Raw genomic sequence first — 19939 nt, forward strand, 5'->3', positions numbered from 1 at the left:
AACTCCACACAAATACTGAGTACTCCTCCCAATCAGTAGTGCAATGGGTTAGAACGAAGAAAAGTAAAATTATAATAATCAGTATAACAAGACTGAAAGGGAAAACATGAGTGGTAAACTAAACACTACTGTACTACTACTAGCAATATATGTTTATTAAAAAAGGGGCATCTACAGGGTACACAATCTGTTGATGGATGCACGGTCGTTCCATTCCAAGCTCATGTATGATAAGCTAGGATTAGATTTTTGGAATCCAAGTGATGGCTACTTGTAGTCCTTGCTACAGCAACCAATGTTGTTCATGTCTGCCTGCCTCACCAATTTATAGACGCCACTCACTTGCCACTCCTGCAGATCTTACCCAGCTTAGTAGTACTAGTTCCAGACCTCAATGCACTGCTAATACAAATTTTCAATTCTGCTGAAAATAGTGTTTGTCCGGATTAGTTTCATTCAAATCATGCAAATTAGAGACTAAAACAATGACAAATGAGTTTGAAAAAGTAGATACGTTTGAGACGTACTCCCTCCGTTCGGTGAAGAGTGTACATATAGCTTCAAAATTTGTCCACAAAAGAGTGTACTTCTATCTCTCCAATACACTTTAAAGTAGAAAAAAAATACTTCTCTCTCATCACATGGTAATCAAGACCAATAGCAATCTACACATGGTCTTCTTACTTTATACATGCACTTAGCTCATTGGGCGTTGGGTAATTAAAGATGAGAGAGATGGTGGCTTGCACCTTTCCAATGAATTTTTTACTCAACTCCATAATTTGTCCTAATTTTTTTAGATGTACACTCTTCACCGAAAGGAGGGAGTATCAGTGATCCCACCACTTCAAATTTTCTCAACATGTGTGCTCATCATTAAAATTGTTGTGGCGAATAGATTGATTTACTAGCTTCATCCATCAACTTTCGTCTAATCTATGCATGAGAATCTTTTAAATTACATTACATTTACTTGTGACATGCACAACTTTTCATGTTAAGTTTCTTTTGTGTTTATGTAGAAATTTCTCACGTAACTTAAATTAGAAGGATTGAGTGAGTATTCTACTCAATATTTAGAAACTATTCAATTTCGTGGCAACACAAAAGGTATCATCTACTTTCGTAAATTTTACATGTAACTCTAGTGACTAGTCCAACCTGAAAGCCAATGGTGGAGCTTGGATTGACTGCCCCAATTAAGCTTCATGGTTGTTTTGATGCCACACCTGAGTATTGTGCCTTTCGTTAACAGAATTGTAAAAAATGTAGGAATAGTAAATAAACATAATTAAAATGTCTTGTCCATTGGAATTCTACAGAATCTGAGTTTGTTTGATTGCATCATAAGAAATACAGAGTTTTTTTTTCCAAAAAGTTTGCGTGGATGTTAGATTTTCTATGAAATGCAGTATAAATAGTTCCTTAGAAAAAACTCCTATAGAATATAGTCCTACAAATCAAATGACTAACGTAGATTTTTTTCTAAGGATTATACTCCTCCAAAATCCGATGCAAATCTCTTGAATTGAAGAGGTTGTAAGATTTAACTTCAATCATCAATTAGACTAGTAATATATGAGTCATGTGACATAAAAATCACACCTTTGTTTCTTGCCTTGGGGCGAACAGGGCGACTATGGTTTCTGACTCCTGCCAGTGTCGCTGCAGATATGTCTCACCTCCTGTGGCCTTAGGGCCACGGGTTGACGTGGATCCCGACCCTTGCTAGCGGGAGGGCTTCGTTTTTAAGTGTTTTTGTGAGTTTGGTTAGGGTTTGTGTCTGCTTAGGAATGTGAGACGGTAGCAGCTCCCTGAAGATGGATTAAGGTTCTCCCTGTAGAGTTCCAGTCCTGATGATACGCCTAGCATCGTTAGAGGGTGTGTGAAGGTGTTTCTCCAGCGGATCTCACGGGGTTTGCTCGGTGGTTGTCTTTGGTGGACTCGGTTGGGTTTGATCTTCATTCATGTGTCTGTGTGTCTACAGGTTGGATCCTTTCGATCAACAATCCTATTCATCAGTGACGATTCCTATTCTGGTGCACTGTTCTTGCGGAGCCTTAGCACGACACTTTCTCGACTATCTACTACAACAAAATTTACCCAGCTCTCATGAGAGACGGGTGATGACGGCGGTGCACCTTCGGCTCATTCCAGGGCTTGTAGTTATCGCTAGGTGGTCTACGGATATAGATGTAATTTCTATTACTTCTGGTGTTCCTTATACCGCCTTGATTGTTGATGAATAGATCAAAAGTTTTTTCCGCAAAAACAAAAATCACACCATCGAAACTTCTTCTGAATACAAATGTAATGGTGGTCAAACTTATTTTTTGAATAGAATAGTTTGGATTGCTTACCACATGTGCGACGTGGTTATTTTTTGAAATAGATTTTGATGGCACACAACACATATTTTATTGGTCAAATCGATGGTCAAACTTAATTCTTGAGATACGTGTATGAGTTATAAATTGGGCTGGAAGAAGTATACCCTCTCATTTAAGTGCTTTGAAAAAAAATGCATGCGCGGTAGTTATGCATAAATGCTTACTCCCCACGAGAGACAGACTACTACTACTCCCAATTACAGCAGTACAATGATCCATCGCCAAAAATGTACTACAATGGGTTACAATGAGGGTAAAAAATTTATTGTACTGGTATATACCAAGACTGAAAGGGAAAACATGTCTAGCAATATATGCTTGTTCAAAAAAGGGCATTGCATTTACAGGGTAGGAGTACTACACAATCTGTTGATGTATGATAAGCTACTACTAGAAGTGGATTTTTGGAATCCAAGTGATGGCTACCTGCAGCAGTACTTGCTACAGCAACCTAAACTGTTCATGTCTGCCTGCCTCACCAAATTATAGTCACCACTCACTTGCCACTCCTGCAGATCTCATCTTACCCAGCTTAGTAGTTAGTACTAAGTTCCACACCCCAATACACTGCTAATACTATTTTCAAATATAAAAAATCCTCTACACCTTGCTTTTGACAGCATGATTAGTCCAGTATAATCACCACTTGCAGTGAGCACCCAACCTAATAATTCCAGCACTGGGGAGTTGAAAGGTCTTGGCTGGGAAAAAGAGCCCAACTGGGCAGTAGTAAATAACAAGAACTGAACTTTTCTGGAGGACAAATAAATGTTTTTAGTGGGAAATAAATATGTTGTTTGGCAAAGTGGAAAATGAAAGAAAAATCATTTGGGCTTTGCGGTTTTGGAGGAGTAGTAAAATGTGAAAGCAACGAGGCTCTGGGGAAGGAGGAAGGGAAAGCTTTTTCTTGGTTTCAGTAGCGCCCATTTATACGCGCCTCTCCCGTCCCGTCTTGTCCTCTCTCTCTCCTCCCTCCGCCCTCCCCCAATCTCTCTCTCCATCCATCCATCACCTCACAGGCACAGCTCTTCTTGTTGTCCTCATCCGCCCCATCAGGAGCTGGAGCTGGAGCTGGAATGTGAGTGGCCTTTGGTTTCATCCCCTGCTCCTCCCCCCTCCTCCCTCCTGCTGCGCTCTGCTGCATGCATGTCTTGGATCCTTTCGCCCGCCTTGGTCTCTTGCTGAGATTCTCGCCGCGCACATTCACGGGCCCTTCAAAGTCCCCTGCCCTGCGTCGCGAGCTCGTTCCGGCTCTGGGCTCGCTGAAATCCCCGTGGATTTTGGGTACTGTAAATCCTCTTTTTTTGCTTTCAGTAAAAAAAGTTCCAGCTTTCGGTTCAGTTCTTGGGGAATTTTGCTCCTTCAGTTTCTTGATTCGCTCCGGTTTTAATTCCGGCGACCTCTCTCACCCTGCATTCCCCATCCTCCGCATTCTGTTTCTGAGGATTTTTTTCGTCCCTCTTTAGCGGCAATCTGCACTTCTGTTTCTGATTTAATCGATGCTCAGTCTCAATCTGCGTTGCTTGTTTTTGTGCCGCTCTTGATTGCAGCAGGTTGGTAGGCGCTTAGTCACATCCGGACCGCCGCAATGATGAGCTTCAAGAACCACCATGAGGGATTCGCGGGGCAGCAGCTGCTCGCCGCCGCCGCCGCCGCGGGCCAGGCCTCCGGTGGGGCGCCGCTGCCGTGGTGGGTAGGGTCCCAGCTGCTGTACGGCGAGCCGATGGGCCACGGGAAGGCGCCACCGGCCGTGCCCATGTCCATGTCGCCGCCGGAGGATGCCTGCCGGGACGGCCAGTTCCAGGTCGTGCCGAGGGCCCAGGCGCTGCTGGACGCCGTGCCGCTGCCGCCGCAGCCCATGGGGGAGAGGGGCATCCCTGAAGCTCTCAAGTTCTCCATGGCTCATGGTGAGGCTGCTCTGTCCTTTGAGATAGGTGTTTGTTCTGTGGCCTGATATGAGCTTATTTAAACTGTGCATGCTACTTGCTACTAGTAGAAAGAGTAGATAGTGGTGTGACACATGGCTGGGTTCAGCTCTCAGTAATTTAAGTTTTCAGCATTCACACACACAGAAAAAAGATTCAGTACAAATTTGGCAATGTTTGTAGCATATATAGACATACAGAATGCAGTTCTAGGAATGCTTAGGTAATGTTGAGTGCACATAGTAGGGTGGTGTTTCTCTCAGATAATAGGGCTATTACAAGAAAACCGCGTAATGTATCGTGAGAACAGTATGATGTGCCATACCCAATGAACTAGTTAAATCTGTGCATGTTAGTAGAAAAGAGTAGAGAGTGATTTGATACATGTGAATGACACAGGGTTTGGTTCAGCTCTCGGTAATTTAAGTTTCAGTACAAATTTGGCGCTATCTGTACCTATTTCTCGACACAGGTAGACAAATTTGGTGTTGTTCAGAGAAAGGTAGATACGCTTTTAGTATGAACAAATTTGATGTTGTTCAGAGAAAGGTAGATACGTTTTTAGTATGAAGTGTAAACCCAAATATTAGAATGCTTGCTGCATCGTGAATATGTGAGTTAATTAGCTTAAATTAGATAAACATTTAGTACTTTTCAATCTGCAAAAAAAGAAAAGATGGTTATCTTTGGTAAGGGAAATATAGGGTAATTTTGAACAAATCTTGCACGGAGGTGGAATCTGTATATGTTGTGACAAGCGGATGATGACTCATGCTGGATGAGGGCTGGTTGGATCCTTCTAAAGTAAGGTCTTATGTGGATGCCATTATTCATAGACACCATTTACATCACATAATCAATTCAACAGATATTTTTGTACCGCTTTCACTCAAAGGCTAAACCTTGGCTAAACCTGTGACCTTCCTTCTTATACCCCTTGAGTTCTTTTAAATTTACTGGTTCCTTACGGTTCTAGAATAAGTATTGCCAATTTGTGTATACCTTGATTCAGACATCAATCAACATCTTGATTCAGAAAAACCATACTGCACGATTATGCTATTTCCGACATGAGAAAAACACCCCAGCGCATAACTAGTCTGTAGACACGCGCCATGGAAATTCTGACATTTTCTTTGGTTAAAAAAACATTTTCTTCTGTTCAGTTGTGGCATGACACCAAAAGAACCTAGTATGTAACCTAATATGCCTTGTAGAAAATCTGATGCTATATAGACTCGATCCTTCTGAAACTTATGCTTTTTTTATGAACACTGAAACTTATGCATTTGATATAGAAAATTGAACATCATAAGTCAAATTGCCATGGGTTCATGGATCCACAGCTTTTTAGCACATGTTCTTCTGATATGTAATGCCATGTAAGCGTCTCAATGAGATTAGAAGGATTTCCCTTTGTCAGTTAAAGATCTCCTATCATGCATGACTTTCTCTTTCTAGCAACTTGAATGACTGGCGGATTTCAAAGTACAGACGTACTTCTGTTTTTATGGACCTTGGATATGTGATTGATGGTGCATTTGTGTTCAGGTAAAGGAGGGAACAGTTCTGAGCACTCTGCACCTATCACTCTGCAGTCACCATTCACAGAATATAATGACCACTTTGAGTTGGGCCTTGGCCAATCTGTGGTAAGCTTTTCCCACTTGTTCGGTTTATCTGTATGAATAATGGTGACAAACCTGTGATTAAATTAGTAATGCATTTAGGACTTTGCAACCTTACAGTTACAAATGCCTTTCTGAATTTCCTTAGCCTTTGAGTTCATCAATGCCTTCTGATATTTTTCAGATTTCCTCCAACTACTACTCTGATCAGCAGTATGGCCTACTTTCTTCTTATGGAATGAGATCAGCGGTAATGTGCATTTAGTTTTTAATGAGTCATCTCCACGATTTCTATGACTAATCCTTGTATATATGTACTCCCTCCGTCTGGAAATACTTGTCATCAAAATGGATAAAAGGGGATGTATCTAGACATATTTTAGTTTTAGATACATCTGTTTTTATCCATTTTGATGACAAGTATTTTCGGATGGAGGGAGTAGTACAGAACTTTAGTCCAGTGTTCATCTGAATTCCACAGTTTGAACAATCTAGCACAAAGTTTCCGTAAAATGGTTCATAGTGCTAGTATATTATGTATGTCATTTCTGAACATGAAGTTAGTGCAAATATGAATCTTTAGTTTTCTCAATAAGCAACAAATGAAATCTAGCACAGAGTGTACACCGAGTACAAAGTTAATATTTTTGAAGTTTGTGAATAGCAATTGCATGGTGAAGCTTTCTTGGCTTAATGTCAGGAAAGTGTTCTGGGGTATCCTTTTTTCATTGACACCAAAAAGGATATATAATATTCCCTCCGTCCCAAAATAAGTGTCTCAAGCTTAGTATAACTTTGTACTACAGTTAGTACAAAATTGAGACAGTTATTTTGGGACGGAGGGAGTAGGATTTATCTTTGAGTTTGTAAGGCTGAAGCTTGTATACAATTTATTTTATCTAGTAATGTGTGATATCTAATATGATCCTCCATTTCCCTTTGTGCAATGCAGTCTAGTGGGCGTATGCTTATACCACTGAATATGCCTGCTGATGCTCCAATTTATGTGAATGCAAAGCAATATGAAGGCATCCTCCGTCGCCGCCGTGCTCGCGCCAAGGCAGAGAAGGAGAATAGGTTGGTCAAGGCCAGAAAGGTATGGCTCACCTTCTCAAAGTATAAACCGAGGATGTTTATTCCACCATGGCATGCAATGCAAATGTTCTTCTTTCTTTCCATTCATGTGAGTGCTTTCTACAATGCAGCCATATCTTCACGAGTCACGCCATCTTCATGCAATGCGCCGTGCGAGAGGCTCCGGTGGACGCTTCCTCAACACTAAGAAAGAGACCAATGGAAAAGACACTGGTGTTGGGAGCAAGGCGATGGTTGGTAACCGGCTTATGCGGTCAGCTGCATCTCTCAGTTCAGAGATCCAGCACTCTGAGCAGGGAAACCCAAGCAGTGTCTCCAGCATGTCTGGCTCAGAGGTGACAAGCTTGTATGACCATGAAGATGTGGACCACTACCACAACTTTGAGCATCTCCGGACACACTTCTTCACCCCGCTCCCGAGCATCATGGACGGTGAGCATGGGGCCGGCAACCCCTTCAAGTGGGCAGCAGCCTCCGATGGCTGCTGCAACCTCCTCAAAGCATGACTTGAGGGGGTGACGGACAGCCGAAATATCAAGAGATGGCGCAAACCGGCAGCATCTGCCGGCATTGTGTCCAGCTCCAGGGCAGGGATCCTGCCGTCATCTGGCTGTCCGTGGGCAATTCATTCTTGGCTCATGGCATCGGTAGTGCTTTCGCTCATCGCCTACTTGTCCTCGAAGCTTCATGCTAGTTTCCAGGATCCTGTGGTGAGTGGAACACCCCCTTTGCCATAAAAAATATATTATCTAGGTAAGTACTACTGCTTGCTACCATCATCCGACCGTTTCGCGGTAGCAGGTTTAAGTTTCTATTTGAATAAATGTCTGAAACTTCAGACTAGTTTGAACGGTACTGGAATTGGAGTTTGTATGAAGTACTCCTATCTCTTTCGTTTGGAGAAGTATTGGAGTATGTTAAGTAGACTTGGTGATGTGTTGTAATAGTTGGCTTGAAGGTTCTGTGTGTAGACTTGGTTTGTTTGTACTCTGTGGTGTTGACACCTGAAATCAGTGATGTATTGAGACTTGGAATGGTTTGTGAAGTTCCTTATGCTGTGGTCTGTGGCTCATTTGCTTCACACTTGGAACCTCAGACTGAGGCATATTCCATTTGCTTCACACTTGCAGCTGCCAATTTGCAAGAAGGCATCGCCTTTTACTTGATTGGATACTCGAGGAAAGAGAATTTGCTTTGGCTAGCTCTTTGTAATGAAAGTAGCAATCCTGGAGAAAAAATTAATCATAGACAATTACAGATATTACAAAGCACTTCAAACAAAAATCGAAGCATAGGTATAGTAAGTTAGCACAAAAGTATTTGACAAATTGTAATATATCAAAGAAGCATTATACCTCCAATATATGATGTCCATTAATAAAATAATTACATTCCTTTTCTGAAAACTAAACATATCTCCATATGCATCATTGACTTACTATCATTATATTAGTATGCCAACAACAAACATCAAAACATATATCCAAAATAACTTGTTTATATCCCACCCAAAAAGGAGCTTTGTAATAGCCTTTCATCACCAAATAATAAAAATTAACATGACAAGACAATAAAAAAACCTTAAAGTTCAATAATTGCAATCAAACACATTGAAATATGTATTCCTTATTTCGTCCAGAGGAGATCTAGTGGGTTTACGCAGGTTCAACCCTGAAATTGATAACAACACTACGTCCTACTATATTGTATTTGATTAGTCTGTAGTCCTGCTAAATTTTACTGACTAGTCTCCGGTACGATGACATTTCTCATGAGATGGGACAGGACAGGACAGGGCAGCTTCAAGAGTGTCCGTATGGTGTTCCCGGATGAGTAGAAACATGCGGAATGAGGGTATCCCATCATGGGATGTCCAGGACATCTCCGTCAATCTGTTGTAATGGGTCGGGCGCAAACGTTATCTGAGTAGTGGTGGTCGATCGAAGTCATGCTTGTAGACCCCCCGACACTGAACGCACAACGACATCAGCCCGAGTGTGAGCACATGCCCCATTGGGGGATTTCAACCGTTGTCTGCCCGGATGTTGGTGGGTGCATGATGGAGCAGCTATGGTGTCCTTTTTGGCACTCACGTCTCCGCACCTAGCCGCCAAAAGCCACCCACTGCACATTGGAGTGTGCATCAAGCAACAACCGCGAGTGAAGCAACCAGACGATACAATCCGCCTTCCAGAAGCGTACACGTAGCAGGTGAACGTGACACCTATCGTGTGATAGGAAGTGACCATCAGCATGGCTCTCCACGCCGCATCTACACCAACCGGCTACTCAGCAACACACCCTCATCTTGCGTCCGCCGACCAAAACCAACGCACCAAACCACCATATCAACCACAACACCTCTAAACGCCCGAACCAAGTTCGTGTGCTCCAATGTGACGCCCGGATAATTAAGCTACAATAATCCTTTGCTAATGATGCCACGTCACCACGATTACTGTTGTTAAACTCGCATAGGTTCAAAACCGGTCCAAATTCAAATTTAAAATAAAGTCGAAAATCAAATTTTCAAATGTCAAAACTAAAATGTTCTAGGTGTGGCAAATAATCTTTGATTATTTGTCATGTCGGAACCTATAATTTATAATGTGCTTTTAATGCCCTAAAAAAATAAAACATGGCTAAAATAATTATTAAATGCTTTTTAATTAATGCACAAACACAAACTATTTAGTTAATGTGTCAAGTTATTTAAGGCAGTGGAGTTATTTAATAACGCTAATTTAGGTGCTTCTTTGGTATTATATAAAACTAAAACAATATAAAAGAAGCTAGAAAACAGGGAATGTAAAAGAAGAAAGAAACAACACCCCCCCGGGCTTTGGCTCACCAAGCCGGCCCACCTACCTCACACGAACTGGCCCAGTTCCCCCTCCTGCGCCGTCTTCACTGTGCGGGCGACCGACCGCCCGCGTCAGGTTGCCACCACGCCGCCTCGCCGGTGTCGACAGGGGGATAAGGCCGCGACGCCTCGGCCTTCCCCTGCCATCTCTGTGATACGTCTCCAACGTATCTATAATTTTTTATTGTTCCATGCTATTATATTATCTGTTTTGGATGTTTAATGGGCTTTATTATGCACTTTTATATTATTTTTGGGACTAACCTATTAACCAAAGGCCCAGTGCAAATTGTTGTTTTTTTGCCTATTTCAGTGTTTCGCAGAAAAAGAATATCAAACGGAATCCAAACGGAATGAAACCTTCGCAAGGATCTTTTTTGGAGCAAACGTAATTCAGGAGACTTGGAGTGGAGGTCAAGAAAGCAACGTGGCGGCCATGGGGTAGGGCGGCGCGCCCCACCCTCGTGGGCCCCTCGTAGCTCCACCGACCTACTTTTTTCGCCTATATATACTCTTATACCCTGAAAACACACAGGGGATCCACGAAACCACTTTTCCACCGCCGCAACCTTTTGTACTCGTGAGATCCCATCTACGGACCTTTTCCGGCGATCCGCCGGAGGGGGATTCGACCACGGAGGGCTTCTACGTCAATATTATAGCCTCCCCGATGATGTGTGAGTAGTTTACCACAGACCTTCGGGTCCATAGTTATTAGCTAGATTGCTTCTTCTCTCTCTTTTGTTCTCAATACAAAGTTCTCCTCGATATTCTTGGAGATCTATTCGATGTAATACTTTTTGCGGTGTGTTTGCTGAGATCCGATGAATTGTGGGTTTATGATCAAGTTTATCTATGAACAATATTTGATTCTTCTCTGAATTCTTATATGCATGATTTGATATCTTTGCAAGTTTCTTCGAATTATCAGTTTGGTTTAGCCTACTAGATTGATCTTTCTTGCAATGGAAGAAGTGCTTAGCTTTGGGTTCAATCTTGCGGTGCTTGATCCCAGTGACAGAAAGGGAACCGACACGTATTGTATTGTTGCCATCGAGGATAACAAGATGTGGTTTATATCATATTGCTTGAGTTTATCCCTCTACATCATGTCATCTTGCCTAATGCGTTACTCTGTTCTTATGAACTTAATACTCTAGATGCATGCTAGATAGAGGTCAATGTGTGAAGTAATAGTAGTAGATGCAGAATCGTTTCGGTCTACTTGACACGGACATGATGCCTATATTCATGATCATTGCCTTAGATATCATCGTAACTATGCGCTTTTCTATCAATTGCTCGGCAGTAATTTGTTCACCCACCGTAATACATGCTATCATGAGAGAATCCACTAGTGAAACCTATGGCCCTCGGGTCTACTTTACATCATATAAGTTTCTGATCTATAATTCTAGTTTACTATTTATTTTGCAATCTTTATTTTCCAATTTATACAACAAAAATATCAAAAATATTTATCTTATTATCTTTATTAGATCTCACTTTTGCAAGTGGCCGTGAAGGGATTGACAACCCCTTTACCGCGTTGGTTGCAAGGTTCTTGATTGTTTGTGCAGGTACTAGGCGACTTGCATGTAGTCTCCTACTGGATTGATACCTTGGTTATCAAAAACTGAGGGAAATACTTACGCTACTTTGCTGCAGCACCCTTTTCTCTTCAAGGGAAAACCAATGCATGCTCAAGAGGTAGCACTCTCCCACTCTCCCACTTTCCTCGCTCGCCTCTCCCTCTCCACCTCCCCTCCTCAGATCTCCCTCCTTCCCGAGCGCATCTGACGCCACACCGTCGTCGACCGCGAGGCCAAGGACTTCACCGCGCCACCAAGTGATTTCCAGGAGGACCCCCGTCGCCGTCTGCGTCGACTAGGAGCACCAGATTGTAGCGACCAGACCTCAAACAGTCTGATCTCTGTGCATTAGTGTCATCCCTGGATCGGTAATGCTGACACGCACAATACTTGAGGATTTATAACAGAGTAGCAATCACACACTTATTACATCAAATGTCTCAAAAGAGAACTTATTACAATAAATACGGCTTAAGGCCATCTAATACGATAACAACGGAAGGCTTGGAAGATAAAGTGAGTCCATCAACTCCAATGGCATCACTAAGTGAAAGACCACGACCTAAGGCTCCTTACTCGTCGTCTGAAAAGTCTGCAACATAATACGTTGCAGCCCAAAACGGGTCAGCACATGGAATATGCTGGCAGTGTACCACAAGAGAGTAATGAATAGAAAAATGCTATCACTACATGCATATATGGCTGGTGGAAAAGCTCTATGGTTATAATGTTTTTGCGAAAAGCCAATTTTTCCCTACTGCAAAGGAATATATTTTATTTAACTACAAAGTTGGTTGAAAAACATTAAGAAGGTAAACCCCCTCTCAATCCCAATTAACAGTAATTAATAACCCAAAAAAATTAATTTAGAGTGATGAGATCCACACGATAATCCAAGAACCAGATACTCAAGATGTCCATAACCGGGGAAACGGCTAACCATGATTAGTTTGTACACTCTGCAGAGGTTTGTGCACTTTTCCCCACAAGACTCGATCTCCTCCGTTGGATTTCTCGCACTACATGATGTTTGAGAAACGGATGACCGAGACACAATCTTTCCGAAGAGGTCCCCTTAACCGATAGATAGGCCGGTACACCTACAATCCCCTACATCTGCTAGCCCATCATGGAAAGGTTTCCCACAACTTACTCAACTATGCCAGAGCCCATAATGGCATGTGGCTGCACACGAAAGTTTCCAACATGAATAATCTTATGATCCCTTGGAGCCTGGGTGGCGGTCCATAGGAAAATCACACGGTACCCCGGGATTTCCAAAAATACAGGCAATCACTAGATACCCCAGGTGCCTCAATCCACCTAGATGTGTATTAAAGTTGGCACCTTAAGTTGAACCATTAATTAACAATCTCACATCTGTCATGAATACACTCAAACCCAATCCACGTCTACGAGCATAGCATAGCAGTATAAGCAACATAGAAGTAACTCCCAGGGTTTGATAATAAACAGGTGAATAGGTACTACCTCTTCTACTTCCCAACCCACAATTTAATCAGATCCTAACCATGCAATTGTTTGAGGATTTATCTAATGCAATAAAACTGGGTAGTAAAGAGGTATGATCAAAGTGTTACTTGCCTTGCTGATGATCCGTGAAACCTCGAGACTCGATGTAGCACGCTTCACACTCCGGGTACTCTATCGCAATCAAACAAGCATACAATAAGCAATCAAGCAAAGGCACGGGTAAAACTCAAATAAGAGATCTAACTAGAAAGTTCAACTTAAGAACTCCGGTTTGCAAAAATAATCAAATCAAACGAAGCAACAAAACTCAAACAGCGAAAAAAACAAGCTTCGTTTACTAATCTGGACTAAAGTAAAATTTTACAATAGCAAAAACTTATTTAAGTTGGTTAAACAGAAAGAGGGTTTCGAGACAAAACTCTAGGCGCTTGAATCGCCTAATTCCGATAAACGAGCAAAAAGTTATACTAAAACGAAAATCGGATCAGAAATTACGATCGAAAATAATCGCGAAAAATCCGAGAAAAAGAAAAACTGACGAACAAGCTAACGAACGAACGTTCTCTGTCTGCGGCTAACAGATGAAAACCGTTCGTTAAAACGAACGTACGAACGAACGTCCGCTATTTAACTAAACCAAAAAACCAAACCGGATCTAAAAAAACGGATCTAGGGTTTTCGTAAAAAAACCATTCGGTTTTCTCCCGACAACCAAGGCGGCGGCGGTGGGCGGCTCCGGCGAGGCGGCGTGGGGTGGCGGCACGGGGCGGCAACGACGGCGGCGGCGCACGGCGCAGGCGGTGGCGGTGGGGTTAGGGTTTGCGTCGGGGCGCGGGTGGGCTGCGGGATGCGGAGCGGCGGCTTATAAAAGGGCCGGCCCGAGGTCTCCTGGCCGGGTACGGCCCCAAGTCGGTTTGACTTTTTTAAAATAATTTCGACATGCAGAAAAAGAAAGAAAAGAAATACTAAACGGACTCCAAAAATCCCGAAATAAATTGTCCCCGTCCTCTAAAAATAAGCTAGACAAGGTGAACATTTATTTGGGCCTAAAATGCAATTTTGAAAAACACATATTTTTCCTAATTCAAATAAAATAGCGATAAAACTCCGAATAAAAATCTTATTTGATTTCAATACTAAATCTTCGATATTTCTTTATTTTGAGGAAGTCATTTTATCCTCTCTCTTTTATTTTTATAAAATAAATATTCGAAGAGAAAATAATTAAAATCAAACGATCCTCTTTTCAAAATTTGAGAAAACTCGAATATGAAAATAATGAAATCCCCAACTCTCTCCGTAGGTCCTTGAGTTGCGTAGAATTTCTAGGATCAAGCCAAAATGCAATAAAATATGATATGCAATGATGATCTAATGTATAACATTCCAAATTGAAAATTTGGGATGTTACAAACCTACCCCCCTTAAGATGAATCTCGCCCTCGAGATTCGGGTTGGCTAGAAAATAGGTGTGGATGGTCCTTGCGTAGGTCTTCCTCTCGTTCCCAGGTGGCTTCATCCTTGGTATGATGGCTCCACTGAACTTTACAGAACTTGATAACTTTGCTGTGTGTAACTCGGTTGGCAAACTCGAGAATCTTGACTGGCTTCTCCTTGTAGGTCAAGTCGCTATCCAACTGTATCGCTTCCAGTGGCACTGTATCTCTCAGAGGGATATCAACCATCTTTGCGTGGCACTTCTTCAACTGAGAAACGTGGAACACATCATGAACTCCTGACAATCCTTCGGGAAATTCCAACTTGTAAGCCACTTCTCCCATACGTTCCAAAACTTTGTATGGTCCCACAAAACGTGGTGCTAACTTTCCCTTAACTCCAAAGCACTTAACTCCTCGGAGTGGTGATACATGAAGATACACTCTATCTCCAACTTCGTAAGTTGTCTCCTTGCGTTTAGAATCCGCATAGCTCTTCTGCCTGGACTGAGCTACCTTGAGTCTATCACAAATCAGCTTAACCTTCTCTTCAGATTCTTTAATCAAATTTGGTCCATACAACTGCTGGTCTCCAACTTCATCCCACAACAACGGTGTTCTGCACCTCCTTCCGTACAATGCTTCGAAAGGGGCCATCTTCAAACTGGCTTGGTAACTGTTGTTGTAAGAGAACTCTGCGTAAGGCAAATTATCATCCCAACTAGATCCATAATCTAGCGCACAAGCTCTCAACATGTCCTCCAGAATCTGATTGACTCTCTCAGCCTGTCCATCCGTCTGCGGGTGAAAAGCTGTACTGAACTCTAGCCTGGTTCCCAAAGTTTCATGTAACTGATTCCAAAACTTTGAGGTAAACTGGGTTCCTCTATCTGATACAATTATCCTTGGAACTCCATGCAAACATACAATCCTGGTCATGTATATCTTTGCCAACTTAGCACTGGTGTAAGTGGTCTTCACTGGGATGAAATGAGCTACTTTCGTCAAACGATCGACTACAACCCATATCGAGTCATAGCCTGAACGAGTCCTAGGTAATCCCATGATAAAATCCATGCCTAGCTTATCCCACTTCCATTCGGGTATCGGCAATGGTTGCAGCAATCCTGCTGGCTTCAGATGCTCTGCCTTCACTCTCTGACATACATCACAAACTTCTACATACTCCGTAATATCCTTCTTCATTCTGGTCCACTAGAATCTATCCTTCAGATCCATGTACATCTTGGTATTTCCTGGGTGAATCGAATATGGTGAGTCATGTGCCTCCTGCAAAATCAGCTTCCCGATCTCCTGATCATTTGGTACATACATGCGGTCCTCAAACCATAGGGTATCGTGCTCATCCTCACGAAATCCCTTGGCTTTTCCTTTGCTCATCCTTTCCTTTATCTCGGCAATCTCCTTGTCCGTCTTCTGTGCTTCTCTGATCTTATCCATCAAAGTAGACTGAATCTCCAAAGATGCTACATAACCTCTCGGAACTATCTCCAAACATAACTCGCGAAGGTCTTCTGCTAACTCCTTGGGTAACTCTCCTGTCATGAGTGTATTGACATGACTCTTGCGGCTCAACGCATCGGCTACTACGTTAGCCTTTCCGGGATGATAGTGCAACCGCATATCATAATCCTTTATGAGTTCCAACCATCTCCTCTGCCTGAGATTCAACTCCTTCTGCGTGAATATATACTTCAAACTCTTGTGATCCGTGTGTACCTCACAATGGTTTCCGATGAGAAAATGTCTCCAAGTCTTCAACGCATGCACTACGGCTGCTAACTCCAAATCATGCGTAGCATACTTTAACTCATGGGTTTTAAGCTGTCGTGAGGCATATGAAACAACTCTTCCTTCCTGCATAAGCACTGCTCCAAGTCCTCGACGAGAGGCATCGCAATACACTTCATAATCCTTGCGTTGATCTGGCAGAATCAACACTGGTGATGTAACCAAACGTTTCTTCAATTCCTGAAAACTAGCCTCATACTCTTCAGTCCATTTGAATTTGGTGTCCTTCTTTAACAACTCCGTCATAGGCTTTGCAATCTTCGAGAAATTCTCAATGAACCTCCGGTAGTATCCCGCGAGTGCAAGAAAACTCCGGATCTCTCCAACGGACGTGGGTGCCTCCCAATTTGTCACAGTGAAGACTTTGTTGGGGTCTACTGCTATTCCTTCTCCGGATATAACATGTCCAAGGAATCCAACTTCCTTCAACCAAAACTCACACTTGCTGAACTTGGCGTATAGCTGATGTTCTCTGAGCTTGCCAAGTACTAAACGCAAATGCTCCTTATGCTCCTCTTCATTCTTCGAGTAGACCAGAATATCATCAATGAACACCACAACGAACTTATCTAAAAACTCCATAAACACCTTGTTCATCATGTTCATAAAATAAGCAGGTGTGTTAGTCAGGCCAAATGACATAACGGTATACTCATATAGCCTGTACCTTGTGGTAAAAGCTATCTTAGGTATATCCTGCTCTCAAATCTTCAACTGGTTGTACCCTGATCGCAGATCGATCTTGGAAAACACCTTAGCTCCTTGCAGCTGATCAAACAAATCATTTATCATCGGCAGTGGGTACTTGTTCTTGATCGTTACTTCATTCAATCCATGATAATCAAAAACCATCCTTAACGATCCATCCTTCTTCTCCACTAGAAGTACTGGTGATCCCCAAGGTGACGAACTTGGGCGAATATATCCTTTATCCAATAACTCCTTAATCTACTTCTTAATCTCCTCTAAATCCTGTGCGGGCATCCTGTACAGTCTCTTAGATATTGGCCCTGTGCCTGGCAAAAGCTCAATCAAAAACTCGATGTCTCTATCCGGTGGCATGCCTGGCAACTCTTCTGGAAATACATCTGGGAAATCCTTCACCACCGGTACTTCCTCCTGTACAACTCCTGTTAAGGAATTTACTTGAGTCCTAATCGGCACATACCGGGATACATACTTGATCCTTCTTCCTTCTGGGGTGGTGAGCAAAATTGACTTACTAGTGCAATCGATGTTTCCTCCATACATCGATAGCCAATCCATACCCAGAATCACATCCAAACCTTGCAACTCCAGAATTATCAGATCTGAGGGGAAAACGTGCCTACCTATGGCCAACGGTATCTGACAACATCCTTGGCTTGCCATATACTCTGCTCCTGGCGAGCTCAGTAACATAGGTGTACTAAGAACTTTGGTGGGCAATTTATACTTATCCACAAATCCCCTTGATATGTATGAATGTGATGCACCAGTATCAAAAAGTACGATTGCAGTAAAAGACTTAACCAAAAACTTACCTATTACTGCATCTGGCTGGGCTTCAATCTCCTCCATGTTAACGTGGTTAACTTGTCCCATGTTAAAAGGGTTGGGCTTCTTCCCAGAGCTTCCACCGCCGTTTCTGTTCTTAGCTTCAGGACATTCATTGGCGTAATGTCCGGTCTTCTGGCACTTGTAGCAAGTAACGTGGCTTAGATCTTTCTTGGTGGGCGTTGCTGGGTTGGAACGGTTCTGTCCATTGCTTCCTCCATTACCATTCTTGGAGCCACTATGGTTGTGAGAACTTCCTCCATTGTGAGTGTGGCCTCCATGGTTATGCACAAGTCCTCCCGAGTTTGGGGTGAAACGGGGTCTCTGCTGGGCTCCAGAATTATACTTCCCTTGTCCATACTTCCTCTTGCGGTTATCAATCTGCTGCCGCTTCCCTTCAATCATGAGACCTCTACCTACCAACTGTTGGTAGTTATTAAAGGTTGCTACCATCAACTGCATGCTTAGCTCATCATTCAGTCCTTCCATAAACTTCTCCTGCTTAGCTGCATCCATAGCAACGTCATCTGGGGCATAACATGCTAGCTTACTAAAGTCATCCACATACTAGCTAATGGTGCGTCCTCCTTGACGTAAGTTGTGAAACTCATGCTTCTTTATGGCCATAGCTCCTGCTGATACATGGGCAGTGCGAAAAGCCTGCTGGAACTGGTCCCATGTAACATTGGCTATAGGATAGGTGACAGTGTAATTCTCCCACCATGAGGCTGCTGGTCCATCCAATTGGTGCGCGGCAAAATGCACCCTCTCAGCATCTGTGCACTCTGCAGTGGTTAACTCCCTTCCAATCCTGCGGAGCCAATCATCTACCACTATCGGCTCGGTGCTACTGGAAAACACCGACGGCTGCAACCTCAGAAAACGGGCTAAATTGTCAACTAGGGGTGGTGGTGGTGGGTTGTTGTTGTTGCCTTGGTTCTGAACTAACAACTGCATCAGGGTATTCTGCTGCTGGATCAACTGAGTGAGCTCCGGTGGAAAGGTAAATCCGGGGTCACGTCTCGGAGGCATCTGAGGGTTTAGAGGGAAGAGAATATAATAGAATGAGGTCTAGTGAGAAAACACTACACATATGCACATGAGACAAACACAATCATATCACTCAATCAATCAAGCAAGGGCATACAATCGGTCTAGAACTATCGTTATAAAGTGCTTGGACTATACTATTTACATGGTGAAATACTACTACTGATATGGTGGTCGACTAGAAATATTGTTCAGTCGAAGACTCCAAGATATCCGCTCCAGCTTCATCAACATAGTCATCATCACTATCGTCGGGGTCCGAGTCGGTGTCGTCAATGATGATGTAGTTCTCCGGGCAAGTGGAACCGTCATCTTCTCCTCCTGGCGCGGGGTCTCCCATGAATACTCCTAGCTTCCTTGTCAGGTCGTCATTCTTCTCCACTAGTACGACGATTTCTTCCTCATAATCTTCGCGAGTTGCCTTGAGTTCTTCCTCAAGCTCCGTGATCCTTTCCATCGCCTTCTTCAGATCTATCATGCCTGCACACATCTGATTTTCCTGGCGGCTAATATGCTGGTTTAACTCCTGGATGAAAGCGGCAATCGATCTATCCTTCCTGGTGCTGATCATCTCCCATTGCTCATCTCGGCACCCACAAATCCGGTAGATAGTGTCCTTGAGATCCTTGTGGTAAACTTCTCCAATGCGTCCCATGGTGATGTGGGCTGCCATACTCTTTCCTAGACTCCAGGTTGGTGCATCAAAGGAAAACTCTATGGGCTCAGTGTCTAGCATAAATGTCCTTCCAGGAACTTGAACTTGAATCATCCATCGCTCCTCTGCTGGTAAAATGGCGTTGTAAGTCCCGGTGAAGCTTGGTATTCTTCAGGTACCTAGTGACTTCCTTCAAGTGGCGTCCAAAAGGTGTGTCTTCATGTGGTTGTGCAAACTTGTTCCTTGCGTCCGCCATCCTAAAGAGTAGAAAATGGAGAGGAGTCAGAAATGGGAAGGGAGTAGTGATCTAGGGTTTTGGCTTAGTTGTCGTGTCCTACAGTCAACGTGTGCTCTGATACCATCTTGTAGTGACCAGACCTCAAACAGTCTGATCTCTGTGCATTAGTGTCATCCCTGGATCGGTAATGCTGACACACACACACACAGTATTTGAGGATTTATA

General features: G+C 43.0%; 1 protein-coding gene across 4 annotated transcripts; it reads left to right on the plus strand.

Moving 5' to 3' along the window:
• The first annotated feature begins 3331 nt into the window (after positions 1–3331).
• On the plus strand, positions 3332–8067 carry LOC119298900 (nuclear transcription factor Y subunit A-10-like). Of its 4 annotated transcripts, none has more exons than XM_037576206.1 (6): positions 3332–3468; positions 3941–4297; positions 5867–5967; positions 6128–6193; positions 6896–7039; positions 7149–8067. In XM_037576206.1, exons 2-6 carry the CDS (start codon positions 3979–3981, stop codon positions 7542–7544), a joined length of 1026 nt encoding a protein of 341 aa, XP_037432103.1. In that variant the 5' UTR covers positions 3332–3468; positions 3941–3978; the 3' UTR covers positions 7545–8067. The 4 variants fall into 4 exon arrangements, with proteins under 4 accessions (XP_037432103.1, XP_037432105.1, XP_037432104.1 ...); XM_037576208.1 differs by having other exon boundaries at positions 3944–4297; XM_037576207.1 differs by lacking the exon at positions 3332–3468 and adding an exon at positions 3475–3674.
• Positions 8068–19939: the final 11872 nt, after the last annotated feature.

This window comes from Triticum dicoccoides, chromosome 5A, assembly GCF_002162155.2.
Source record: "Triticum dicoccoides isolate Atlit2015 ecotype Zavitan chromosome 5A, WEW_v2.0, whole genome shotgun sequence".
Taxonomy (NCBI): domain Eukaryota; kingdom Viridiplantae; phylum Streptophyta; class Magnoliopsida; order Poales; family Poaceae; genus Triticum; species Triticum dicoccoides.

Excerpts from the sequence above, each read along its gene's own strand:
- LOC119298900 (XM_037576206.1), top strand. The coding sequence starts at position 3,979 with ATGATGAGCTTCAAGAACCACCATGAGGGATTCGCGGGGCAGCAGCTG. Across the intron at positions 5,968-6,127 it reads TGGGCCTTGGCCAATCTGTG|ATTTCCTCCAACTACTACTC; the intron begins GTAAGCTTTTCC and ends GATATTTTTCAG. Across the intron at positions 6,194-6,895 it reads CTTATGGAATGAGATCAGCG|TCTAGTGGGCGTATGCTTAT; the intron begins GTAATGTGCATT and ends TGTGCAATGCAG.